We start from the raw sequence: 23,812 nt of genomic DNA on the forward strand, positions 1-23,812 counted from the left end.
AAAGAATTTGCCTCTTGGACAACAAACACACAACTACAATAGTGAAATGCAATACAGCAGCTGCTGGTACGTTTTGGTTGACAAGGTAGAACTCAAATTGCATAGGTGAAGCCCCCAGTAGCCTAAGCCAGAACTTCACTGTGCTGGCTGCTATGCAAACACTGAACAAAAATCTCTTCCTCACTCAATTTAATAATATAATAAGAGGAAGACAGGTGAATTAAGACACATAAAAGGAAGGTGAAGGGGAGAAAATAAACTTGGCACCAAAACATGTGAAGGGGAGAAAATAAACTTGGCACCAAAACATGTCCTCTACTGAAATGAGTGTTTTGTGATTTTCAAAACAAGACTTGCTATTTAACTAGCGTTTGAAATTTACAGTTGGTTTTAAGAAAACTAAAATTTAGTGACTCTGAGCTAAAACAAACAAGCTTAAAGTTGATGCAATATTAATAATCCAATCAGACATTTGTACCTGGGGGAGGAACAGAGCTCAAGGTCTTGCAAACTACAAACAAAGAGACGAGATAGTGCTGGAAAGACTATTTCTTTTTTTTTTTTTAGATATTGCATTTGCTCAACTTCTTAAACACAAATAACTGTGCCATCACTTCCCAGCATGCTTTTAACTTCCATTTGTGTTTCACACATTCCCCAGCACAACCTCACCCCTGCTGTCTCTCATTTGTGGCTCAGCAGAATGCAGCAGTATTTCTTTCACATTGCACAGTATCTGACTCTGTTAATGCTAGTAGCAAATCTCCTGCCTGATCCAAGCTGTGCTTAAAAAGAACCTCTTCTAAGATTACCACTGGTTCATCCTACACCTGTATTTTCTAAATATACAGCACTCATGCTGATTATGCTTTCACAGATTGCCTGAGAGCTGTACTCCAACAGTGAAGCAGCCAGCTCTCAGAATTGTCCCAGAGGAACCATTTATCTTCCTCATGTTCTGACTGATAGCTATTCCCCAAGTATGAAGAAAATGATCTTTCACTGCTATTGCCAAAACACCATCCTTTCATCAGTGAAATCCATCAATATCAGCCAGAACTATAAGCTTAGGAAAAACAACATATCTTGAATACATGCCACAGAGTTGTCCCAATGCAAACTATCCTCTGTCAATGCCTTGCAGCCACACATTGCAGGATGCAATTCTTTAGTACAGAATGGCTGAATTCTGATTACCAGTCAGCTATTGTGAAGCCCAAACCTGGAGCCATAAGCTACTCCCAATGTCTCCACGTGGCTCAATTTATGCTGCTGTTTACTCCATGGCACATGGCTGTCAAGTGCAAAGGGCTAGTTCAGGACAAATGCTGATAAAAATTTGCTAATCTCATCCAATTCAGTATTATCATTAATGGCTGGGATGGTGGAATAGGTTGTACATTTCTTAAACTGACAACAGAGAACAGCCTGGAAGGTGTAATAGCATGCTGGTTGATGGGAGCTAGAATTCACACTTACCTTAATGTTTTGAAATTAATAATGTGCATCTTCAATAATGCAAAGAGCAGTACTTTTGAATTTCAGCTGTGATAACCAAACTAGCAAGTAAGAAATTGTTTAGAAATTAGCTTCATGTTTCAGTTACTAAAACATAACATGTTAACCAACAAAAGGCAAAGCTGTGAAAAGAGAAAATTTTATACCAGCATTTTTAAATGGAAAGTTTCTACATTGCATGGAATCCCTCCTTTCCATTCAGCATCAGAAAGAATTTGTCTGTTATATTATATCCTGGGAATCACTCTTCAAGATAGATGAAGACCTCTTGGCAAGGGTTCAGAAGAGGATGGCAAGAACAATGAATGTTTGATGTAGAAAATATGGCCTGTTAAGAGAAATGGAAAGAATTGACCTGTATAACTAAGAGAAGATTGTGAGGGAAAAGTGATAAATACCTTTCTTTCAAAAGGAAGAGTAATGAGCAATTTTCAACATACAAGGGGATGGGAAAAGGAGCAACCAGTTTAAATTATGGCAAGATAACACAGACATGAGAAAACAAAAAGTAAAGAAACTTGTAGTATCTGTAAGCACTAGAAAACAATGAGAGGTCACAATTTCTCCAGTCATAGCTGATTCTTCCTTGATGCAGAAAGACTCAATGAGTCCTCACACCCTCTTTGAGGTCCTTCTTTTGCAGACCCCTCCACCTCCCTGCCCCCCCTTTGCTGAATCCAATGGGAGTACATGCTTTGAAGGAAGGAGCAAGACAGATGCTTGCATATACAGTTAGTTACTAGCATTTGCCATAAAACGGCAATGACAATACATTATAACAACTCAGATGGTGATCATTTTATTCTCTGTTTCCCCTTTTTTTTTTGCTAATACTGTTTGTATGAATTAAGTAAAAGTAGTCACAGTCTGCTATATTACCAAATGCATTACTTCTTCTGTCTTAAAAATGGATAATATTTGAGATGTTTCTATCAAAAAAGAGAGCTAAGCAAAACATCAGAAGCATTAATGTTGAGAAAGCACTTACAGAGAGTCTCATGCAATGAAACAGGAGTTGGAAAGAAACACTTCAACATTTTCTGAAAAAAAAATTGTCCAATGAAAGCTAAATATACACCAAATACCTACTTGTGTGTGCATGTATTTTCTCTCAGCAGCAGATAAGAATTCTTAGAAGACATTTTGCTGCAACCAGGCTATAAAGTATTAACTTTATCAGTAACACATTATCTATTTGTTTTAGGAAATAGCTATGTAGTTATGCTGGGTGCAGCATTATTTTTTAATTTAGCACCATAAGAGAAGACCTGAACAGCACTGACTTCAAATAACAGTTTGAGTACAGAATTCATGGTATGTGTGAATACAAAAAATGGCAATCACCTTTGTCATCAGCTAGTTTTCCTAATCTTTAGTGCATTAAGTACCAGGGAACGTGTGGTTTAGATAACCAGATACATACTGCTAGGAGTGAGTGGACAGACCACACTGCCTGTGATCAATTTACAGCCTCAAAGCTATTTGTGCAAGCCATTTGGGAAGGATGAACAAACACAAGATTGTTGGTCTTCGCCCCCTAGTGTTTGCTTAAGAATTAATGTAAAACAACCATGAAAGAAAGAAAATTTTAAAAATTAATTTCTTATGTAAAACACAATAGGACAACACAAGCCTTGTTCATCTAAAGTATTATATAAGCATAAAAACTCTTTGTAAGACAGCAACGCAGGGTGTTTTTTTTTTAAAAAAAAGAAAACAGTAAAAGGAATAATTTGCTGTATAGAGAGCAACTAACTTACACTATGCTTCTTAATTCTGTGCACATAGCAGTATAAAAGATAGACATAATTTTTTTTAAGAATTCAAGCAACTCAGGTTTGGGTTTTGTGAATTAGAGTGGTTGCTATTAATAGGACTCAATGGATCTGCAGCGCTTGGCAACTGCTCAGCAGAGCATTAGTTGTGGTTGAGTTACATACAGATGTTGAAAATCAGTTTATTGTTAAGCACTTCGCTGCTTGAGTGAACATATGTATGGTGCAAAGTTTTCCCCAGCAGCAGTGACAGACAGAGCTGGGAATTCCAAGAAGCCCAATACAGAAATCTTGTCACACAGGAATAACTAAATGGAATTCAGTGCTTTACCTTGCTTCTTGTAGCATTAACAACACAGCCAGAAAACAGTAAGCAAACAACTAGACAGTGGGGCACCAAGGCGCCAAGCTAATACACCTCATAACCCAAGAACAGTGTAGGTGATCAAGTGGATTATTACTAACAGAGAGAATGAAATAAGCAGATCAGATAGGGAATGTGAAGTGGCGTTTCTTTATTGTTTCCTAAAGCATTGATCAAGTGTATCCCAAGTCTGAATTTTCTAATACTTTTATTCTCTTTTACTAGATATTCAGTTCTTTTCTTGAAACAAATTTCAAACAAGATCATACTGTGCATCTAGCACAAAAGCAGGAGTTGCTGGAATGATTGACTTTGCATGTATTTTCATCCTTGCCCACAGGTTTAGTTCTCAGGAATAACAGCTCTTTTTCACCAAGTCCACAAGAACATGAACTCTGTAGCTGGTTATGAAGACAGCTGTTCAAAGCTGCATGTTGAACTCCATCCTGCCACTGGTGGGAACTTTATGGTAGGCATTTATTGCCCTCCAGAGCAGGAAGAGCTCCTTATCTACTTCAAGAGAAGCTATTCAGTTCTGAACAGCCCAGTATTTTAGTGAAGATAATTGGTCTTTCTAAAGCAAAAGGGAAAAATATGAAAGAAATTTGCAAAGTGATGCAATACACAAGACAAGCCTGCACTTGTACTATTATTAGCATATTATGTATTTGAAATGTATATAAATGTGTACATCTGATCCTGTAATAAAAATAATCTTTTCTTTACATTGCAGACCATGTTAATGAAAGGTAAAACATAGCAACCCTGGCTGGTAAATTGCCCAGTCTTATGTGTCATCGAGTATCACCTCCCATTTAATTTTCTATAAAAGCCATTACCTACCAGTGGTCACAGTGATAAGGCAACTTGTTATCCATTCCTTCCTTACTGAAATAAGCACGGCCACATGGACCAGCTTGGGAGATTCATTCAATCAGATGCTAAAGGTAAGTGACTAGGCATACTAGAGCGCTTTACAAAGACCTTCTCTATTTGTAATCTTGTCCAAAAGTAGCAGTGGTGTACCTTTTCAAGATATGAAGAAGAAGGGAGAGATGAAAAAAGCTTGCCAAAAAAGATTTGTAGACTTACCTAAGAAATGAAAAAAATCTTTAGCTATTGGTCCTTTATGTATTTAGAATAAAGCTAATTCAGTTTTAACTAAGCCATTGCTTCTCTTAATGATACCACACTAGAATGATTTTTAGATCAAGGCAAAGAGGAAATCAGATATCTACCTGATAGACTGACTAACCCTTGTACAGAAGCCACATACAACCTTCCTGAAATAACTCTTCTCAGGTAAGAGCTCTGGCTGAAGATAAGTGACCTTTTAAAAAGCCATTCTTTTTTAATATATTAATTAATGAAAATCCAATCACAATTAAATATTGAGAATACAAAAACAAAAATGCTGTACCTTATTTCTGTTAGAACTTAACTTCCAGTTTTTCCCACTCAGTCCTGTCACATCTTTTTCCCCACTAGATCAAAGAGCCTATTCCCATTATCTATCAGTGACCTGTACAAGTAGTTACAGATGGTGACCAGTTGCCTGCTGACTGAAGTTTTAAAAAAACTTTAAATCCAATTTATAGTTTTAAAATTAAAGATACTGTGAATTGCTGAGGGGTGAATTTCTCTATACCCATATAACTATGTGAATTTCTATTTCTATTTGAATTTCTATAAGCCTAAAATAGTATGTCCCTGTATCCCTGTATACATGCAGGGAAGTAATTTTTTCTTTAACAGTATTGACTGGAAAATCAAGTTTTCTGACTAACCATGGTGGTTCTCAGGGTTTTTCCAGTAATCAGTGTTTCCTGAGGCAAAGTATCCGGAGCCCATCCTGAACATATGAGCTACCTTACTAGTTCTTATATCCATGTTCTATATTTGGCTCCAAACTTGTGGTTTGCTCCTGGACCTGGATTCCTCTATTCCTCTCATTTGGTTACCTCCTTGCTTTTTTACTTATCCATACCATTTGAATCTTCTATAAATATTGGGTTTATCCATATATTTTACAATTATTTTTGCAGTACCTATATTAAATTTACTTTCTATTGTTACTAAAAGAACCTTATTGTCTATGTGTCTAAGGTCATGCAAGACTTTACTGTCTATCTAGCAGCAGCTTGGAAACTCTAACCCACTTACAGCTAGTTCAGCTGTGTTAGTTACACAACCTTAGTCCAGACACACACTGCTTAAGTTTTGCACAGCATAGGATGTGATGACCCACCCTTAAGGGGAAGGAAAGGTTAATAATTTATAATCTCACACTCATCCATTATTGTGGTGTATTATTTTACTATTCACTAACAGACACCTGGAATAACCATTCTATTCTTAATTATATGTCACTGGAATGTACCTATTCCTCATAAATGGACCAAATCCCAAATAAATGGCTAGTCCCAACTTACACATTTGATACCATTTTCCAGTCCACACTATGTGCGAAATTTCACACCAAAAGTCTACCATTTGACCCTACTTGGAGTAGTTAAAAATAATTTTTCTTTCCTTATTTTTTTTTAATTATAGCATTTGCTAAAGAAATCTGAAAGTAGAATAAGGATTCTTTATGACACACAGCAGTGCTAATTCCTGTTGTGAAACTAATGAAAGCAGCAGTATGCCATTAGATAATCTTAAGCATTAAAAGCAAAACTTTTGCAATCAGCTACAACATCATTTCTACTTTCTACTACTTACTGTAGTAGCTATGCACAAGAGCTGAAATACAGTTTAGTTACATATTTGCATAGATTCAAAGTTACACATCTGATTAAGCTAACTAGTGTTTTTTTGATGGCGATGGACTTTTATGTAGGGATATTGTATCATGCTCTTACCTAGCACAGTGCATATAAGAGGAATAAACACAACACTGTCCCTGGAGAAAAGGGTCTGACTTGCCTGTGGTTTCTTGTTGGAGTCTACAGGCAGCAGATGCAGATATATGTTAGGAATGTACTTCCCTCTGCTCTTATTCAGGGAACACGCAAAGAGCTCATCCCACTGCACATATCTGGTGAGAGAGAAGCCTAGAGCTAAACCAGAAATCCACTCCATTCCAGCACGATGTACAAACCCATGGCTGAATGGATTTGCAATAGAGTCTAATAGTCACTAGAGCTAGGAGAGAAACTTTTGAACGGTTTTCTAGCAGAAAACTGTTTGATGATGAAACTGGGTCACAGTTAATTATGTGATATTAATCAAAGTTCTTACACAGATCTTAAAAGAACAACATAAAGAAAATACTTTCCCTCCAGAAACATTTTGAAATCCAGCACTGTGTGGGATTTCATTATCACAGTCTAGAAGCTGTGGACCAAAGCAACACCGTTGAATACTGATGTGGTGACGATGTGGCTGATGTGGCTTTGGCAGATGACTTTTACATCCCTTTGTTCCTTTGCTCAGCTGTAATACCCTCAAGTAAATCAGTCTTATAAAGGATATATTCTCTTCCTACCACACACACGCACTATTAAACCTATTTTTTTGTTAAAAACAGAATTAGGGAAGCATTTAATTGTTGTTAAACACCGATCTAAATAATATATTTCCAGATGCTATTTATTATTGTCTCACAAACTTTCTTTAATTTACTGTTCTTATGGACAATGTCAAAATAAAGTAGTGGATAACAACCTGTAAATGAAGCCTTTTGCAAACAGACTGGTCCAATTATAATAAGATACAAGAAAGGTTTCATTAAGTTTCCCTCATTTGGATATTTTGGGAGAGAAAATGAAGTTTAAATCCATGTCCAAAAGATTATTCAGCATCAAACATAAGAAAATTACTGCAGTTCCAGGTATTGATTACATTCATTATTGTTATAGCTCCTAAACTTAGATTTAAAAACAGTTTGGCTTGTTCGGGTTTTTTTTTTTTTAACATCAGTTTGTAGGAAACTTGGGGTAAATCAAAACTAAACCCATTCCTGTTTCAAAGTTATGGAATCAGACAAGTATGAACCTAAGAAAATGACATTAGTTATTCTTCTGAACCTGTACCCTTCCAAGGCTTATCCTAAAACTTTTAATAGTGAAAAAGTGAAATTCCCTTTCAGGTCATTCCATGTAATTCCTTTTTTTTACCTTATTTCTCAGATCATGTGTGAAGGACCAGTCCTTTAGTGGGTGGTTACTGTAAAAGTCAGATGCTTAATTTTCACAGTAAGTTCACAGCAACCCATGGGTTTAGATCACTGAGGTATGACAAAATCCAATCTTCTTCCAAGAAATGGAACTACTCTTTTATTTTAAAGTGCTTAAACATTTGTGTGCTTGAAATATTGCAAGATATAGTCTGTACTCGGGACAGTACCGAGCTCATGTCTTAGCACACATCCTTGCAAGCAAGTAAAGAGAGAATTTATAATTAAAGGGAAATTTTACATCTGCTTTTCCTTTCTTAAGTGATGGTTAAATGCTAATTTTAGAAAAGTGTTTTCACTTTGTTCCATATTCAGGAATATTGGAAAAGATACGGTTGTGTTTAATAAAGAAGCTGATGCCACATTTCGAAGACAGAAGGAAGTATCATCATGAGTTTGCCTCATCCACTTCTTTTCACGGCGTGTATAATATTGTTAAAACACAGAGCAAGACTCGCAAAGTGCTCTGGCTGCTTGTGCTTGCAGGCTGTCTTGCTGTTGTTATTTGGCAAATCTGCAGTCGCTTCATCTACTACTTCAGCTGGCCAACCACAACTACAATGGTGGTTCAGTATGTGGAAGAAATCCAATTTCCTGCTGTGACTTTTTGCAACTTAAACAGGTAAAAGTTGTGTTTGTTGTTTGCTCTTGAGAGGTAACACATCTTTATCTGAAAGCAGTCAGATTGCACAACTCACTTGGACAAATCACATAAAATAAGGAAAATATGGCTCTGAGGGGCATGTCTTCCACACCAACACAGGAGATTTAAACAAAGATGAAAATATGAGACTTGATTAAGGAAGATTTTTTTTTATAATCTTCCCCTTTCTTCAGATGAAGAACTGCATGACAGATTTTTAAGTTTCAAAACAGAAGCTGGAGTAGAAAAATCCCTCTGGTGGGAGTCTCTATGTATGAGTGTTACTTCTACAGTGTAACTAAGGGACAATCATCAGCCACATCCAAGTTAACAATGAGAGACAAGATTTGCAAATAACTTGAAACAGAAACTTCATACAAAGGTAGAAATCTTAGGCAAAACAAATACTTTTTTTTCAGAGTTGCTCAGCCTTTAGAGTTCCAGCTGATGTCTGTGTTTTTTGCAGGAGGGAAGCATTTGGTTTGTTTGGAAGTCATGTATCTAAGTAGGAACTTCACTACAGATTTCTACATTTGAAGACAGTGGCCAAGATTGAGATGCAACCACTTTGAAAAGGCCTGATTTTTAGAGCAAATATGTAATTCAGTAACAGTTTTAGAAATACAGAAAGTTTACCCACATTTTTTCCTCAAAGATTGTAAGTTTTCTTTTCTTCTACCTTTTGCTGGCAGAATCAGATGAAAGTCCAAGCCTGAAATGCCTGGAGCTGTTCTGCCTCACTATCTCACCTTATCATTGCCCTGCATGAAGCAATCCTGGGTTATAACTGCACAACAGGCACTGCAGGTAGAAGTCCCTCTGATTGCAGTGTGCTGGCTGTTACAAAAGTGTATAATTACTTCTTGTAATTATAGTGGCAGCACATTGTAAACTGAGTATGGCAGTTTTCCATCTAAGCCACAGTTTGCTGCCATATCCATCTGCCATTCATGCTGTGCTTATCCTTCCCTCCTGTTTTCAGTTACCAGATTTTTTTGTTAGCAGGAAAAAGAGGCACAGGACTCTCTTTGTCTATATTTTTTGACTCAAATTCAGTTGTGAAGAGTTGTTCCTACTAATCCTCCTTAAGTTGGAACATCAAGATTCATTATACAAACATACTGATACATTTTTAAAAATAAGATTAGAAAACTGTCAGTTCTAAAGAACATGGCATTGTAGTCTCATTTGTGTTTATTTTGTTTTCAAACTTATAACTTCTGTAAACCCTTACTTTACTTAATAAAGAACTTCAATGCTGTACATCAGGAAAGCACCTACAATGCCTCATCATGTTTTTGAGATTTTTCACGTGGATTCAAGGAGTAAGGATCACCCTTGGTTTATACCACTGTGTCACCAGCCACAGAGCTCATGGGAAGGTAGACTGTCTCTACACTGGGGTGTAGTGCCTCAGTAAAGCAGGTACAGGAGATTACTGCAGATGCACTTAGAATCCAATTTTCCAAATGAAAGAAGACACTCTTCTTTGAAAGGAATAGCTCCTCCCAGCTAGTTTCCCACATGTAAATGCAATTGTTCAGCTTGTCATCAGTTCTAAAAATGTGGTTGTTAGCTTATGCAAATGGCTAATCTATTTAGGGGGTTTGGGGTTTATTTTTTTTTTAATAAACAACCACGCACAACAGAAATGTTTCCAACATGACTGACCAGAATAGCCATGGGAAGGTGTCAATTTTCTGTTTCCAGATATGGAAGATACATTCCTAAAGATGGAGACTTATTCATGTTGTCGAGATCAAAGTGCAGCCCCGTGGGCAAGAATCACTTATAGTTTGCAAGCAGACAACAAATCACATCATAGTTTTGTCAAGAGCAGTCTAGAGATTAGTCCTGAAACTGCAGAACTCTAAGCAATTCTTTTTCCTTCTCACTGACAGGTTTCAAGCTCATGCAGTAAGCAACCTCAAAATAATTTTTTTTATTTGGAACATTGTGTCTGCGATTCTCCAAAAATTTGTTATGGAAGATAAATATTCTCAAGAGTTAAATGATTTCTTTGCTGAGCACCAGAACTTCAGCATCAAAGAATTTACAAGAAAAAATGGGTTTTATCTGAACAGCAGCACATTGCTAGAATGTGATTTTTTTGGAAAGCCATGTTACCCACAGGTAAATATACTTGTTTTATTAAAAGAGTAGCATGGAGGGGAAGGGGATATATTCTTACGGTCAACTTGGGACATCTAGCTTTGCCAGCTACTCCCCCTGTGTTCCCTTTACAGTCAAACAATGCAGAAAAAAAGTCCTGCTCTAAATTACCTGAGGGCTTCAGTTCTCATACTGACTGCAGAGGTAGCCTGATGGGCTCCCTGAGCTGTAACACGGAATTTCAGTTTCAATTGCTCTTTGCCCAGTGCCACTTCTGCACAAACAGCAGCCTTTGAAAGCTGTCATACCTCCAGGCTATAACTAACAGCCTTTCCCATCAATGGCCTATACTGAAGGACAGATTGAATGGACTATTTTGCATGACATGATTCTGTAGTTTTGTTCTTGAGGTCAAGAATATAGACAGCCAAGGTAACTATATGCAGAGTCCATAAGAATTTTAAATATTCACATGAAAGTAGCCCAACTTTGAGAATTTTGGACAACAGCCAAGAATATGATCATCCCATTTTTATGTTGATTCTTCTATAAAGCAATTTCTATATAATGTAACAGGTACTGAAAAACCACAGAACCTCATTAAATTATTCTGAGCAGCTCATATGTATTAATAAACAATGTGAAATTTCTCCTTTGAACTTCATTTTCTATAGAAAGAGGTGAAATATTTTTGAATATTTCCATCAATTACCACTTTTCTGATTGTAATACCAAGGACTGCCTTTGGGGGAAAAAAACATCAAAAAATCCCAACAACCCCAGTAGTCTTGAATTGTAATTCACTACGGAAACTTTGAGTGTTCTTTCCTTATTTCATTCTTCCCTATTTTCCTTTATTGAAGGATTTTGAACATGTTTTCACTGAATATGGAAACTGCTTTACTTTTAATCACAATGATCTTTCAGCAAGAAAAGTGAGTTTGTCTGGAAGAGGCTTACATTTGCTTTTTGATGTCCAACAGGTACAGCTATCCTAAAGATTATAAACAACAAATCATGTCATAACTTCTAAATTAATGGAGGGGTTTGCTTTTTTGTTTGTATGTTCATTTTGAGTTTGGTTTGGGGTTTTGGTTTAGTTGGTTTTATATAGACCTCCAGAATTTCGTGCACAAAATTCTATATCAAGACTATTTCCAAATGAGAGGGTATTTTAAAAGAAAGGCCCAAATACAGATTTAAAAAGTCAGAATTATTATTTACTCTGTCCCCAGCTAAGGGGTTCTGAAAGTTGTGAGTGAGCATATAAATGCACAAATCATCTACAACTGAAACATGACATCAGAGCAGTGATTTAATTTTATACAAGCAGTTTAGGATAACATCATTTTATATAATGGCCCAGTAGGTAAGGTCATATGATGCCAGTGTCTAAGTAGCACTGAATTTTAGTTGCAGCAGCAGCTGCAAGTGCTCAGTGCCAGGTAAGACCTGGTCTTTGCACTGTAAACAGTTTCTGACATGAGAATTGTCTTTGATCAACAAAAAGCAGAAAACAGGGAATATCACCTTGTGAGATCAGGGAAGAAGTCTAAAATATGGACTGATAAATGACTTAGACATTTGCTTTCGTTCTTTAGGAAGTATGAGTCAGGAGTGAAAGGTTCTGAAGAGAACAGTGGAAAGTCTGCTGAAATGTGACAGGTAGTTGCAAGTAAAGGGAATTAATATCCAAGATATGAGTAAATGCTCATCTATGCCTTCCAGCTTTTGAAATTAAGGGATGCCAAAAGGAATAAAAAACTTGAAAGTTTATAGTCACTGGAAGGAAACCCATAGAGGTAATGAACAAAGGAAATTCAAGTTAGTTTGCTTCCATACTTTCCTGTTAATTGCCAAAAATATGACTAGAGATACAAGACTTGATAGCTTAGTACCACATTAAGTATAGCTAAAGCTTCGGATAGTAAGCAAAGGCAAAACTACTTTAAATAATTCTTTTTGTATCAGGACCAATTCACTGATGAACCTGCTCTTGGTTATACTGATGCTGGAATAACTTTTGTTATCCATTCACCCCAAGAGTTTCCACGCTTTGATGGTTTAGGTTTATTAACACCGGTCGGCACACACACACAGGTTGCAATTCACCAACTGAAGGTAAGGACTTTGTCCATTATCTGGAAGTAGTGGTCTCTACTGCCTCTAATTCTCTTCTGAACCAATGACAATGTTGGAATGTAAAATATTTATCATGCCTAAGTGACTCCTAATAATATTTTCTCCAGACAAAAACAGATTACTGCTGTTTTGGGGAGGATGTCACTGGTCTTCCTAATTTGTCTCTATCAAAGTCAGCCTTTCTTTCCTATCACCTTACAGTCTCACTGACATTTAATGACACAAGGACATCACAGCATTTCCCCATCAACACATTCTGTTCCCACTAAGGGTGTCTCAGATTCCTAGTGGAATCCAAGTGGAATGGACCACCGTTTTGCACTAGGCTGTCTGATCAGGCCTTACTTTTGCTGTGACAGAGAGGAGACGATTTTTTTTAATCCCAAGAGCACAAACTGTAACTGCCTCCAATTAAATCACAATGTTACTGTTTATGTCTTCAACAGGCTTCCTTCAGCACTTTAAAATGTGAGAAAACAATATCTAAATTTAAAACAGAAACAAAAAAAAATTTCATCTTTTGTTATTATTACCCTACAGTCAATTATCCAAGAATACCCATGGGGAGAGTGCAAGCCTGATATAAAGCTGCAGTACCACAAGATTTATAGTACTAATGGATGTTTGCTGGAATGCAAAGCCCGGTACATACAGGACTGGTGTGGCTGCTTGCCATTCATTCTTCCAGGTATTTCTCAGGAGTATCATCATACCAGACACTGATCATCTTCCTAGGAGACCTCACATTTTATTGAACAGTGAAGGAGATGGAGCACATGTTTGGTGGATTCCTACAGCTGGATTAATTAAAATTCCAAGAAAAGACATTTGGTCAACTCTAGACCTAGCATCTGGGTCATTGTCTATTCTTAGGATACAGTCCAAACAACTGGAAGAAAATATTATGCCTCAGGAGTGTAAGACAAAGTCTATAGTCGTCAATATGACTTCCCAAAGAGCTGGAACTATATCCATAAGAAGTCATATATTTTCACATATAGCCAGAAAAATTATTTTACAGGTGTTTAGCAACAATAGCAGAACTGCTCTCTTGAAGACCGAATCTGAGGTCCTACACATGAACATGGAAATAGCCTGGCACCAGAATTGGGCTCTGCAAAAGCCAAAAGGCTGTGTGGAGCATTCTAATCAACCTCAAATGCAGGGTGTATGCTATAATACTCCTCTCAAGAATACAGGCACCTTAATCACTGCAGACATGTAAAGCAGTAACACTGAGCACACCTTTTCAGCATTAAATGTAATGATAATATTATCATCCCTCCTTAAAGCAAGAGCTAGATCACAAATCTCTGCTGTTGCAGATATTTTGTCAAAACTAGTGGAAAAGAAAGCCACTAGTTCATAAGAAAAGCCACAAGAAAGCCTGCACTTTCTGACTCAATGTATTTTTTAAATATGCTCAAGCAAGGTAGAATGCTTTTACTAAAGTAGACCCATTAATGCATAATCTTTAGCCTGCTTGTTTGAGAACCTTTTGGAAAGGTGGTTGGCAGTCTTCTGGAAAATGTCATGGAAAGGGTTTTGAGAAGGCAATTAAGCCTGGGGCTCCTATACCCAGGGTGAGAGCTGTACACAACAACAATTAGATAAAGGAGAGCAACACTGTGTGCTAAACTTCTACATAACATTTCCATGTGAGGGAAAAAATCGGGGTGAACCTGAGGACATCTGAAATCTGAAAACTTTGCTATTAGCTTAGGGTACTACCTTACCCATCCAAAAAACTCTTACATGAAGTTAAAAACTTCTGCAGAAACACATGGGATGTAATCATATATCAAATCTACCTCACTTGTTTTGGGGTTTTTTTTTATTTGCACTAGGAAAATCAGAAATTCATGTCTTTAGCAAGCTAACACAAAGAGTGAACCACAAGCTTAAAGGTAGTACTGGCTGGTACATATACTGAAGATGTTTGCTCCAACAGCAGCCTCCTGGCTTGGTCTGTTTTCTCTTTTCCCTGTGTACCCATTCTGGTGTTGGCAACTGCACTGTGCCCAGCTGAATTAATTTCTCAGTTGTGCAATCATTAATGTGAAGTGATGAACAGGCTCTGATGACATTACATTTCAGTTTAGCACAATTAGAGCTAAGGGTTAGATTGTTAATTTAGCTTCCTAAAGCTTGTTATTTATTTTTAGGAAATGGAACCGAATGTGACTTGTTGAAGTTTTACAAATGTGTTTATCCAGCAGTCTGTAAGTAATAACTTTATATTCATGTTTTCTAAGCCAATTCCAAACAGTAGACAATATCTATCAATTAAAACAAAATACTGAAAGTAATCTGAAATGGAGTACATCCCAGTTCATTTACTATTTTGAAAATAGAGACCAGACAGAGCATGATATATATGTCCATTAAAAAAAAACAAAAACAAAAACAAACCAAAAACAAACAAAAAACCCCAAACCAAAATCACAAAAAAACCCCTCCCAAAAATAACACCCCGCCCAACAAACAAATAGAAGAATTCCTTTTCAGCAATGAGAAATGGTTTAAAGTGGAAGAACGTTTAATTAATCTGTTTTCAGTTACCAAGCCTCTGGCTATCATTTTCACATCTTCGTAGTATCACCCTTCTAGATTCAATGTTGTATTCTTTGTGTAAGAAGAGTGAACAGCACAGTAATAAAAAGATTCCTAACTGATAAAAATATAAATCACTGGACTTGAAGGTTTTATCTTTTCAAAAGTAAAATCAATTATAAATTTTCAAAGCTCTTCAAATGCAATTCTTTTCCATAAACAAATGATCTGCACATAGTAGATATAAGATCTGTAAGTCACTAGAACAGATATTCTGGAAAATACTGAAAATGGTAACCTGACAAGTAACTTCTCATGAACTTGAGAAAGCTTCCTTTTTAATTATTTTGCTTTCTGCTGTGTAACATGACTCTCTCTTCCAAAAGGAATGAGTGATTAGTAGACTAACAAGTTGGGGTGGAAGGGGGAACTGTGCAGGGGTTTATTTCTGTTTTGATTAGGTGTGTGCAGCATTCAGGCAAGATCTACTACAGTGAACAATGATCATTTTTTCCTGTGGCTCTTTTGAAATAGATTTCAGTAAGTTCGCTCTCTTATATAACCTTGATCTTCAAAAGCCTGTCCTGTGGTTTATTATTTTACTTAACTGATATTTGATGACTGAATTTCAAAGAAACAACAGAGCAATAAACAAAAATTACCCCAAAGTCCTATCAAGGATTCAGAGCTGGACTCCAGAAGGAACTAGCATCAAAGTACTGTACATGGTGAACCTGGTTTGTAGGTTGTAGGTTGTAGGTGTATGGTCCCCAGGATCCCATTTTAGGGACTGACTCTCCCTTGACAGTGCTGGAGAGGTAAGACATCTGACAACAAAATCTAAAGTGACAGCACACTGATCCAGTATCTGCAGGACCTACTACCACTTTTATGAGCAGCCAGACCTGCAGAATTTCATTACTTTGTTTTCATATTTGAAGAAACAAAGCTTTCCCTAAGACTCCTAGCTGTCTTGAGCCCAACTATCAAATGGCAGGCAGGGGTTAAGGTAAAGTGAATTTAGCTTACCAAGGTTTTTATATAGTTATCAGATGATAGTAAACTACAACTGGAATTGCTTTGGAAGCCATTTCTGTGCATTGAAATGAGTTGGGCAGACATCAAGGCATCAAGACCAAGGATATACTCCTAACTATGTAATTAGAAAGCTAGCACAGAACATGGAAATGCTTCCGTTGTCCTATTGTTCAACTGAGGATGAGAAATAATAAGCACACAAAGCCCTGATAAAGGCAGAAAGACTTAAAGGTGCTAAAGTTCTTTGGAAAAAGTGAGCAAAATATCCCAACCCTCATTATTGGGCATCAGTTTCCCAAATGACAGTTATAAATACTTATTTGTTTCTTCAAAACTGGCAAGTATCTGTTTTTCTCAGGATAATTAACCCATATATTTATCAAAGCCAGTTAAAAGTCATTTAGTAAGTTTTTTCAAAAAATTTTTAAACTCTGTGCTTTTTTTAGAAATATTGTATAAATTTTTTCTCCTGAAATTTCAGATGATATAGAGATAAAAGGATTATGTACAGTAGGAACACACAATTCCACTTGCCCTGCCCCATGTGAAGAAACAGATTATCCCACCACTGTCACCTATTCAAGTTTTGGAGGAGAAAAAGCCATAAAATATTTTTCTGAGAAACTGAAGAAAAGCCCAGAATACATCAGGTAATCTTGCTTAACCCCTTGTCTAATAAAGAAATTATAAATTCCTTTTAACTGTTCTAACGGACAATACAATGAAAATATGAACATAAGAGATATTCTTATGTGGGGTATTAATAATGTTGTCTGTGAGATAATACAATGTCTTAGACAAAACTACTTAAGATTTATACATATATATATAATAGATACATCTAAGACTGTGGATAAGAAAGATATGATCTACTTGTCAAAGAGCATTTAACACAGTTTCATAGACTGAATTGCCTCTTGCTCACAGCTGTAGATCTCAGCAGTACAAAGTATTAAGGCAGGTGCTACATGAACTCATAGTATGTACAACATCAAAGTATGTTTATAAAAAACTGCAGAAAATTTGGTTAAGGAAATATTTATGAGTTTCATTGTCTCAGTGACTTCAGTCTTCTCACTTTTGAAGCCATCAGTCTCCAAATGCTTGCATATGTTTATACATGATCAGGAACTATACAAATCATAGAATAGTTTGGATTGGACGGGACCTTTAATGGTCAAGTAGTCCAAGCCCCTCCTGCAATGACCAAGGACATCTTCAACTGTATCAGGTTGCTCAAAGCTACATCCAACATGACCTTGAATGTTTCCAGGGATGGGGCATCTACCAACTCTCTGGTCCCCCTGTTCCAATGTTTCACCACCCTCATTGTAAAAAATGTCTTCCTTACACCTAGTCTGAATCTACTCTATTTTAGTTTAAAACCATTACCTCTTGTCTTATATCTACAGGCCCTACTAAAAAGTCTTTTCCCAATGAAGATTATGAAAATTGAACCTGTTGTTATACACAAAGGATATTAATCCTTTGAGGACATTTTATCTTTGTTGATTATTTTATTGTCTGTAAACATCATAAGTAATCCAGTAATTATTCAATTAAGCAAGTGAACATACAGGACATTTCCCTGTTACCAAGCTTTAACCAATAGGAATCCAGCCCATGCATTAATGAGTACATATTCCAAACTATAAAACATAGAGATCTATTTATTTCTGAAGATGCAAGAAGGGAAAAGTTAAATATTTATTGCATAGTTCTGCTAGCAACTCCATGACAATGGTACGAGTCTTATTAACAGAAGCTATGAGAATAAGATTATTTTTACTACTCAGTGCTACCTGAGTTTTAGAATTATCACCCAAAGAGACAGAAATTATTTTGTATATAGAGTAATTTATTTTCATTATTATTGTTAATGAGCTCATTATCACTGTCAACCCAAGAATCTGTAGCTGTTCACACTTCTGAAGAGTCATAGAATGGTTTGGGTTGCTAGGGACCTTAAAGATCATCTTGTTCCAAGCTCCTTGCCATAGGCAGGGATACCACCCACGAGATCAGGTTGCTCAAAGTCCCATCCAATCTGGTGTAGAATAATTCCAGGGACAGGGCATCCACACATTCTCTGGGCACCTTGTTCCTGTGCCTCACCACCCTCACAGTAAAGAATTTCTTCCTAATACCTAATCTAAACCTATCCTCTTTCAGTTTAAAGCCATTCCTCCCTGTCCTATCCCTACACTTTCTTGTGAGAAATCCCTCTCCAGCTTTCTTGTAGGCCCCCTTAATGTGTTGGAAAGCTGCTATGATTTCTCCCTGAAGGCTTCTCTTTCCAAGGCTGAACAGCCCCAACTCTCTACTTTCTCAGCCTGTGTTCATAGGAGAGGTGCTCCTACCCTGTGATCATCTTCATGGCCCTTCTCTGGACTTGCTCCAACTGAGATTTACCTACTCTCCCATTTTTGCAGCAAGCAAGAACATAATTAGGTAAGCAAGGCTATTAGCAGAGGATAAAACTAAACCTCTGAATATAGGACAAGCACTGTTCTGCACAAATATGCCCACTGGAATAAGTGCAATTAAATATGCAGTTGCACATAATCAAGAAGGGTAGACTACATTTCCAGGCGCTTTATATGCTGTAGGTCACAATGCTTGACATTTCCACCCAAGTTTACCTCAGTGACCCTTAAAAAGTACAAGTCTATCTCACAGTACAGACCTAGAGTTACTTTTTCAATATAGCATGAAGATCTACTCCTCTGATAAGCTCCTGTTTTTATTAGGACACTTTAGTTCTTTTCCTTCTCTCATGTAACTGGTTTTGGTAACACTCATCTAATTTTTCATTAAAAGACACCATCACTCCCCCTGAACTCAGACCATGCTGGTAGATGTTGGTAAAAATGAACAGCACTCCTGACTGTCTCAAGTAAACTGTATGTATTTGTCATTAGGCAAAACCTTGTGCGTATTGAGATTAAATATCATGATCTGAGCTACAAAATAACACAGCAGCAGAAGGCCTTGACTATATCTGAGTTGCTTGGTAAGTGTATGTTTAATATTCATTTATTGCTGATTAATAATTTATCTAAAACTAATAAAAAAACCCCACCTTACTAGACTAAAAAAATCAGCCTTTTTTATTCTCTCTCCTCTTGAATCAAAGACTATGTAGGCTTCTGAAGAAAAATCAATACTTTTAATATTATAGTGGTAATAATCATGTCTGTCTCATGGCCATTTTTTATACTGTCTCCTGTAATTCTATTAAAGAACCTGTGGTAGGGAGAGCAACTGAGAGTAAGAATTAAGTTTGGCACTAATTTATGGCTGTATCACACACGGGACTGTAAGAATAGTGACATTTATAGGATTTGGAGGGGAGAGGGAGAACATGGGGAGGAGAAACAAGGGAACAGTTAAAAAGGCAGGGAAGTAAGAAATATTTTAAGTATCTGCTTCCCAGTAGGATGTCTTGTATTGTACTTGCTTTATTTAGAATTTTCAAAAACACATTAAACATTCAGTAAACATTCTTAAGAATATTAATTCTGTTTTCTTAAAGTGATGGATTGTGTATATTGAATCTATTTAACACTTGAGCCTGGCAGGTTTTGTTTGCTTGCTAGACTAAACTAAATGCTTTGGATGACATGTGTTTATTTCCTTCTATTACAGCTGAAGTAGGTGGCCAGCTTGGATTGTTTTGTGGTGCCAGTATGATTACAATCATAGAACTGCTCGAGTATATTTTTACTAACTTCTGTTGGATGTGTATCTTTCTTCTATTGAAGGCTCCTGAAATGCCTCAGTGGAACAATCCATCCCAGAATCAACCAACACATAAGGAAAAAAAGAGGAGAATACAAGAATGTTAGTGACTTGTAGAAGTCCAGAACTAATTGGTCTTGCAACTTCCTTTTCTTTTTGAGATCCAAAGGAAACAGTAATATTTTGCATTGCTCCCTTCTCTGCACTCCTTATTCACCCTGCTTCTTTTATTGTCTAGAACTATTTAACTGTACTAAATAACTTCAAAGAGAGCACTTTGCAAAGTCTCACTTTCCTTCTCATGTAAAGACAAATGTAATCTTTACCTAAAATTTTATTTTAATAAATTAACTTTTTTTTAAAAAGCATAGCAAGTGATGCTGACATACAACACAATTTAGCATTTATGACCCAGTTTTTATCTTCTGTATTTTGAGCGACAAGAAATAATACACATACTGTATTATCACACACAAGTTTCTTGACCACCATAAAGGTGGAGCATTGCTATGCTGAAAAAGCAGGTTCCTTATTAACGATGAAGTCTTTTCTAGTAGGTTCCACTGTTACACGTTCCAGTGAAGAACATGGAGGCTTTGCCTACCAGAATCAGGAATGTCCCTAATAACATAAAATCTACAATCTGTTTTTCTGAAATATCCAAAATATCTCATGAGTTTGTCAGCTACTAGGGAGAACCACAGGGCATTTAAGTGGATGGCAAGTGAGCAAACATAGGCCACGTTCATTGTTTAATGTTATGAAAGATAATAATAAAGACTAAAGGCTTCATCTGAGTCTTACGCAAAATCAGTGAGTGTAAGAATTCTGTGGCTCCCGTGCTAATTCAGGCTTCCTGAATGTTTATTCCTTTAAAAGTGCTCAGAAAAGCTTCTGTGATTTTGTACATTTGTGTGGGTCTATAGAGCAGTAGTGGTTTAGTCTTACTTTTTTTAAGAAGATTACGATGAGTAAATAAATTAGTAAGTGTACCTATTAAACAGCCAAGTCCTTAAGGTTAGATATAAAATAATGAAAATAGTACCATTTGGCCATCATTTGCAACAGCTTCCCTTCAACATAAGCCCTAGGATATGCAATTCAAGAAATACAGGAATTATTTTTTGCTTCCTAGAAAGAGATGCCTTGATTTTTGTCCTCTAGTTGCAGGCTCGAGAGACCTTAAAGATTTTTTGCTCTATTTTTTTTATTGGTCACTTCACGTCTGCTGGGACTTGTTCCACTCACTACTACCAATCACACAAACATTTGGCTCAGCAGCTGTACAAAAAAGGTCATTGTAACCCCATTGTCCAAGGTGTGTATTGGCCAACACAGAGGAAGAATGGAAAGAATAGAGCAAACATACTGCAATATTTCTCTAAAGACTTCTCCCAGCCTCAAACTGTGGAATTCTTAAGCCAGAAGAAATTATGGGTTTGGAAGTAAGAATCAGGTATTATCTGACTTCTGGATAAAAAGAAAAGCAGGGAAAAGTTTAAACATAGTAATGTTTAAACACACTTTGTATTTCAGAGATCAAAGTGGTTTGTAGCTATCAATCATAATGATCTTTTTTGTTTTGTTTGCTTGTGCTAATAAGGGCTAAATAAAAGAAAATTAGTATTGTAAGGACTAAACAAAACTGGTATTGTTTCTGTTCAAAAGTTCACGTGAAATGAAGCACAGAACATGCTAAAAAGCAGCCAAAAAAAAAGACAGTTCTCAGACAAGGAAGGTACTTGCATCTTTGCTTAGTTTAACAAGACTAAAATGACTTTTGCTTACTCCACTGACTTTGGACAAGGACAGTGGAAATCACTGCTTGGTTACAGATTCTTCTAACATACGTGGCAGAAGGATCTCTGAAGAAAGCAGAAGGACCTGTTTTGCCCAAGGTCAAGTGACAGACTCAGATGGGGTTTTTTTCAGCAATGGCTTGTGATAAGATTATATAAAGCACTGATTCCCCAGCACAGCTAAATATAGCAAGTGTGTTGTGCAGCAGAGCAGAAGTAAGGATGCTTTTGTATTTTGATGTATGACTTCTCCTCTATTGTGGTAACAGAATTTTAAAAAGTCTTAAGAAAGTGTTTGGCTTTACTGGGTAGGTGACAATGTCATATCTATAAGGAGAGCAGAAGCGACATATTTTAACAGCTTGACCAGGTCACATCCCAGTTTAGCATTACTTTGCTACTTGTTCGTTCACCTTTCCTTTTCACAAGTGAATGTCCATGCTCCAACTAAACATATTGGCAACCTTTTTCCATGGTAATTGTTTGATTCCAAAATGTTAATCCTAACAATGAAATTAGTGCCATGATTGGGAAAGCCCCCTTGGGCTTCTCCCAAGTTCTTGTCTGATGTGCACAAAGAGATGCAACACAGAATTTTGTGAAAAAAAAATAAAATTAAATGCATTCTGCAGAAGTCATTGAACTTTATTTAACACCGTAGAGAATCTCATGCTGTTGCATACATTTTCTGAAGAATGGAGGGAGGCAATTAATTTATGTGGATAATGACCTGTGTTTTGGAGCTCCGGATTTTATGACCACAGAGTATTGTTGCGTTCCCTTATGCATTGTATTCATTTCATACCCTTAGGCAGTAGATCAGAGTGTAAAATAGCTCTTGGTACAAGGAAGACAGTTTTATAAACTATCAGAGAACTTGCAATGAGAGATTGTGGCAGGGAAAGGTTGGAGAAAGTTGAAGACATGCATCATACCTTCTGACAAGTTTCTTTAGCTCATTTCCTTTCTTCTTCTAATTAAGATATTTCACAAGGCTACTATTGCAATGAAAATGTACCTCTGAAGGAGTGTCAAGGAGCATTTTTTTCCAAAGAGCTCAAGAATCAGGCCTGGCACTTGCTTATTTGGTAAAGTAAAATGCACATAGGATTTGGACCAGTCTATCATGCAGTAAATTAATTCATTGCAGCACCTCACCAGCAGATGCCCCACTTGCCTTAGGCAGCTGTTCACAAGCCTTCTTGTGCATAGAGTTGATTTCTCAGCACCTATTATAGAATTACTCAGGGTAACTGAAGATTATTTCCCTCAGGTTAATGATGTATAAGGAAATGATGAGCTGAGGAAAATATTTCAAAGGAGCTGCTGGCAAACCTGATGTTACTCAGCCTGGACCAAGTGACATCATCTTTGCAGCACAGTGTTTAGATTGATTTCTGAGGTAAACAAACAGCAGTGTACAGCTATCTTCGTTCTGCAACAAAATAAGCTGATCAAAGCATCTCCTAAGGAGCTTATACAAGCCAGCTGATCCAACGTTACTTAAAAGTCTTGGTTAAGGTAAAATAAGTATTTCCTTAATCCTCACCGATTCTTGAAGCTGAAACTAAACGGGGTGGGGGGAAAAGTATTTCCCTATAAATCCCTCAAGCTTGCAGGTTGCTAGCTGTGCCTAACCCCTAGCCCAAATACACTGTGTGTAAGTCTGGTGATGGCAAAATCTCAAAAAGCAGTCTTCCTCACCTGAGTAGTATGCCATGGCAGCATGAGACAGCCCCTTAGTTTCTTACAGCTCCTTTCCAGCTAAATAGTTAAAGACTTATGGTTGCTTTGTATTTTGGAAAACCAAGCATCATCATGCAATTCTAAAAATTCCCTGACCAAGATAAACCATAATGGTTCACTCATACTGCCTCTCAAAGTACACAGTGTTTCAGAAGTGTATATTATGCTTATTACACTCTAACTGTATTTGGAGTTAAACAC

At 36.8% G+C, this 23,812-nt stretch overlaps 1 protein-coding gene across 1 annotated transcript; it reads left to right on the top strand.

Moving 5' to 3' along the window:
* Positions 1 to 4,530: 4,530 nt before the first annotated feature.
* Positions 4,531 to 23,559, top strand: ASIC5 (acid sensing ion channel subunit family member 5). Its single transcript, XM_051790638.1, has 10 exons — positions 4,531 to 4,604; positions 8,153 to 8,459; positions 10,382 to 10,613; positions 11,456 to 11,575; positions 12,564 to 12,713; positions 13,275 to 13,422; positions 14,900 to 14,956; positions 16,807 to 16,975; positions 19,247 to 19,338; positions 19,974 to 23,559. Exons 1-10 carry the CDS (start codon positions 4,565 to 4,567, stop codon positions 20,171 to 20,173), a joined length of 1,515 nt encoding a protein of 504 aa, XP_051646598.1. The 5' UTR covers positions 4,531 to 4,564; the 3' UTR covers positions 20,174 to 23,559.
* Positions 23,560 to 23,812: the final 253 nt, after the last annotated feature.

This window comes from Manacus candei, unplaced genomic scaffold (assembly GCF_025592945.1).
Source record: "Manacus candei isolate 608988 ecotype Guabito, Panama unplaced genomic scaffold, ASM2559294v1 h1tg000028l, whole genome shotgun sequence".
In the NCBI taxonomy this organism is placed as follows: Eukaryota; Metazoa; Chordata; class Aves; order Passeriformes; family Pipridae; genus Manacus; species Manacus candei.